This window comes from Miscanthus floridulus, chromosome 5, assembly GCF_019320115.1.
Source record: "Miscanthus floridulus cultivar M001 chromosome 5, ASM1932011v1, whole genome shotgun sequence".
Lineage (NCBI taxonomy): Eukaryota > Viridiplantae > Streptophyta > Magnoliopsida > Poales > Poaceae > Miscanthus > Miscanthus floridulus.
In genome coordinates this window covers 116,669,730-116,674,422 of record NC_089584.1, presented here as the reverse complement: position 1 = coordinate 116,674,422, position 4,693 = coordinate 116,669,730, and the positions used below count along the sequence as shown (strand labels likewise).

General features: G+C 48.9%; 1 protein-coding gene across 1 annotated transcript; it reads right to left on the bottom strand.

Annotated features, from left to right (window-relative positions):
* Nucleotides 1-1,593: 1,593 nt before the first annotated feature.
* LOC136455182 (uncharacterized) lies at nucleotides 1,594-2,415 on the bottom strand. The gene has a single exon (XM_066455316.1). It carries the CDS (start codon nucleotides 2,413-2,415, stop codon nucleotides 1,594-1,596), a length of 822 nt encoding a protein of 273 aa, XP_066311413.1.
* Nucleotides 2,416-4,693: the final 2,278 nt, after the last annotated feature.

Genomic DNA, 4,693 nt, shown 5'->3' with positions numbered 1-4,693 from the left:
CACTTGTTTTGTTTGTTGTTCGGCCATGTCCTTCCTTCGGCCATGTCCTTCAATCGGTACCTCAACAGCATGTCCTAGTAAAACAAAAAAAAAATGAATAACATTCATCTACTTAGCCGAGAGCATAACGAAAGGAAAAACAACCCGAGAGCATTACCAGCAACGTTTGCAACGTAACCTAAGTCGACAGCGCCAAATTCATCCAATGGAAGGTTCAAATCAAATCCTAAAGATAAGGAAACAACAAAATGAGAAATTTGCATGCTACGAACATCATAAAAGGAAAATCCAAATTGAGTAACAATAGGCACAATACCAACATTGCCGTCACCTTCTTCTATGCGGACATTGAGATCAAAGGCAGCATTCCTTGGATCAGCCATTTCATTTGATAGATGGAAACAGAAGCTAAGAAGAACACCGGACAGTGGTAACGTGAAGCTAAGAAGGAAAGCAACGTTTCTTTCCTTTAAATAGATGGCGCAGACAGGCAGTCCAAACGTTTCGCAGCGATGAAACCGGGTCGTCGTGCGCGCCAGCAAAAAAAAGCGCGCCACGCGAACGTTTCACAGCAAAGAACAAAAATTTGGAAACGAACTGCGTGCGCTTCAAAAAATTTTGGCAACGAACGCATGCAGCGCGCGCCATGCAGCAGCAGCACTCCACAACGAGCAGCGCGCGAGCCAACAGTGCCATGCAAAAAAGATTCGGTAGCAGCAGCCACAGGCAAAATAGTTCGAGTCCGCGGGGTTTCGAACACAGCACCACCGGACTCGGGACTAGCTGCGCTAGCCAGTAAAACTCAGGAACTTTCTCCTATGGAATGCAGCCACAGGCGTATTTATTAGGGACAAATAGGGAAAACTCTACCATAACTCTACCCTAATTAATCACTCCTTGGTAAACGCAATCATGTCCTAGACGACTTTCTTTGTAGGTATGGAGGGAGTATTGAACAAATAATTTTGATGCGACACCAATAACTCTAGAGAGAGAAAAGATTTATATAAGCACAAAGAGCATGTTGAATAAATTAAGGAATCAGATGTCCTAAATTTAGTGACACGTGACACTTTTTAAGCGTGATTTCAGGACTAAGGTTTTTTCCCCCTAGTGATTTGGTTCAAATACTCGCTATAACATTCTTCAGATAACGAGAAAACAATTTTGATGCAGAAAACTTTTGAGAGAAAAGATTTATATAAGCGGAGAGAGCGTGTTAAATTAAGGAACTAGACATGTCCCAAAAAAAAACAATTGACAACTCTGTCCAAAAACCAACAATCGATGATTCCACACTGGCAGATGCAGAATGGGACAAAGGAGGACTAAACAATAAAGATTTAGGGATAGAGTTAGAGATTAATAATTATTTAAGGCTAAATAACTATGGTCTAATGAAAAAATTAGGCTCATTAGGGGCTATAGCTTCGGCAGCCCCCCTTGGATCTGCCCCTGATTCCACATAACTTTGGTTCAAATCCTATCTAAAATTACTAGAACATGATGAGGTAGCAAGAAGCAATCGTACCCGGTGCCCCGATGCGTGCTTTTCAATCTCGATCGGCGTGGTCGTGCGCGTTCGCGTTTCGTTCAATCCCTTGTCCACAATAGCCAAAGCGCCACTGCACCCCTCAGCTCCAGAAACTTTCTTGCATAACCCTCGTCACGCGTCACCACCTCCCCACCAGCCACTTCTTCCTCCTCGCCCTCGCCCTCGTCAAGAAGCAGCAGCACCAGCCCGAGCGCGCCATCCGGGTGGCCGGGCTCCTCCTCGCCGTCGTCGTCCTTGACCTCGGGCAGCAGCGCGCGTGAGCGAAACGCCCATAGCTTAACCGTTACGCGCCGTGTCAAGTGAGCTTCTTTGGCTATCCTCAGATGGTGAGCCTGCCGGAAATTCTTCCACCCCGGCCCCATGAACCGGTAGTGCTTGTCTCTCCATAACTTGCACGTCATCTCGTACTGCTGGCCCCGGTGATCGAACGCCGTGACCGACATGCCGCCCGAGGTCCTGACCCGGACCTTCTCGGCGTCCGTGAAGATCTGGGAGATCGGGCTCCGCCCGGGGAACTGCAGCCGGTTCTGGTCGTCTCTGACGTCGGTAGACTGGAGCCGCTTCATGTCGACGAACCATGGGGCCGACGCGCGGGTCTCGGACAAGCGGGCGAGTAGCACGTCGCTGAACTTGAAGCGATTATGGTCGTGGCATGCCCCCTCCGCCTTTCCCTCCGTCGTCGTCGTTGCCGCCGGCGGCAGAGACGACGTTTCGCTCGCTTCCTCCTCATTGTCCTTGGCGTGACTGCTTCCTGATCCTTGTCGTTGATCGTGGTAATCGTCGTCGCCGCTGTCTCTCGGCTCCCTCCCTCTCATCACGTCATGCATTAGTTTTTCCGCCGGTGGCTGGTACGACCGCATCCATATAGAGCGATGTGGTCGTATCGTAGTAGATGCAGATACTCAATCGCGATTGGCAGCTTGGGTTACGGCAAAATCAATACGGAGTACGGCACAATCTGTGGATGATGATGATATCATTAAATGGAACAGCCTGAGGATTGATTATGGGAGAGCTCGGCAATGGTTGGAAATATGGTTATGGGGGAAATCTTTTTTCTTCGACGGGGGTATCTGTAACACGAAGCCAGCTTGAATGCGGGGTATCCTTGTCCCGTACGGTTGTTCCGTACGAAAAATTGGCAGGGTGGATGGTGGGTGGCATGATCCAAGTCTTCAAGGAAAGACGGGTCAGATCTCAGATAAGATTGGGCTTTCATTGGGTCATCAGCCTCGTCAGGCCAGCCTTCAGCCTGTTCGCTTGGTCGTAAACGATCATAAATTTTTAGCCAGAACAGTATTTTTCTCTCACACCAAATCAGCCAGCAGTAATAATCCACGATCGTATACGATCGTATCAGCACCAACCGAACAGACTGCTTATAGTTTGGACCGCAATTATTTGGGCATGTGGCGGAAAAAGTCACTTTTACCCTGAACTTGGTTTAATTTTTCCTCCGGTTTTTTTGGCGACCACAGAGATTCATTCATCAATTATAAGGAGGGTTACAATCTGAAGACAGCAGGCCAGAGACACAAGCCGGGGCAATAGACCACCACCCTGATAGATAATCTACTGCTTTCTTGTATAAACACATGGCAGAGGGAGGCGGCGTCGAAAAGGCTCCCAGCTGTGGTACTGTAGCCGCTGCAGGGGCAGACGTCAGAGTCAGCTCTGCTGTCTCATCTAGTCACTATAGCAGCATGACACCTGTATGAGTAGATGGATAGAGTTGTATATACAGTTTGTCACTGCAACTCAGTAAAGAGAGAGTTCAGTCCGCCATCTCCTCTATAGAGCTCCGGCCAATGCTGGTGTTTGTACTGTGTGTGTACTCTGTTCTTCCTCCCTTCTTCTACCTCTAGCCATAGTATGTGGTCGGCATCGCTATTGTGTGCTCGGCAACACTAGTGAGTGGTCGGATATCTCCTTACCGGAGATCGAGGGGCCAACAAGTGGCATCGAAGCCGTACAAGCACTGTCGCCGGACTAACCGCTGGCGATGACGGACGGTTCAGAGATGGGTGACAGCAGTGGCACTGCTGTGGCTGTCCAGCCACGACAGGAGGTCGTTGTTCGCACGGTGCGGGAGGTCAGCGGCACCAGTTGGCCGACGCTGACTCGCACCAACTATGGAGAGTGATCGGCGACCTTGAAGGTCAAGCTCAGAGCCCGACTGATGAGGACATGACACCTTCGGATAGGAACAATGATTATAAGGTGCGCTCATTCCTACATTTGCATAGTGGCTTTGGTTATAATTCACTTGGTTCCACATGTACATGTCACTATTTGATTGTAGGTTCAAATGTGTTTCATAATGGAAGTTCATCAAAGTTGAACTTTCGGTTCGTCGGCAGCCCGATAGTGCCTCATTGGGAAGGCCATAACTCATCCATCCGGAGTGCGATCGAGGTCAATGAGCACTTGATGGAAAGCTTGTTTGATAAGCTTTCAAATGGATCTGGTTTCATCTCAATATCACGTCGGCAAGGCCTCCAAATCACCAATATATTCTGTCGCTATTTCTGGCGGGAGTTACACTGTCGTCATGGGCTTGTTAGACATCCTTAGGACCCAGGCCCAAGTTGGAGCACGCCCCAAAAAGATAGAGAACGCCTAAGAGATGGCCTTGGACGTCCTCCTCCTTGGCCACCACCTTAGGAGGCCAGCAAGGACGTCCAAGCCAAGCCAGAGGCCTAGTCCAATCCGAGTTCGAGTCTGCCTCGGCCATCAGGACCAGTCTGCAATAAAATGGACGCCCAGGACGCATCCGAACTCCATTTTTGATGATCCACATATGGATGGAAAGATAATTTGATAAGGAAGTCAATCCAAGTGGTTCCACATCAAAAGCTCTTCGGAATCAACAGGAATCGTCGAAACAAGTCAGCATCCAGAATCTGTCAGGGTGCTGCGACAGCTTCTTTTGGGCCGTTGGGCCTTGTAACGTGTTGGGACACCTTTAGGACGTGAAGAGGGATCCTTGGACGTCCCTTAGGCTATATAATCAGTAGCCACCACCTACTTTAGGGTTTGGGTTTTGCTTAGATTATTCTGTCAAGAAACAGTTTCGCCGTTCTTCGGTTTGTGAGACCCCAACTCGTGAGATTAATCTTTCATCTACAATTTGGTTGC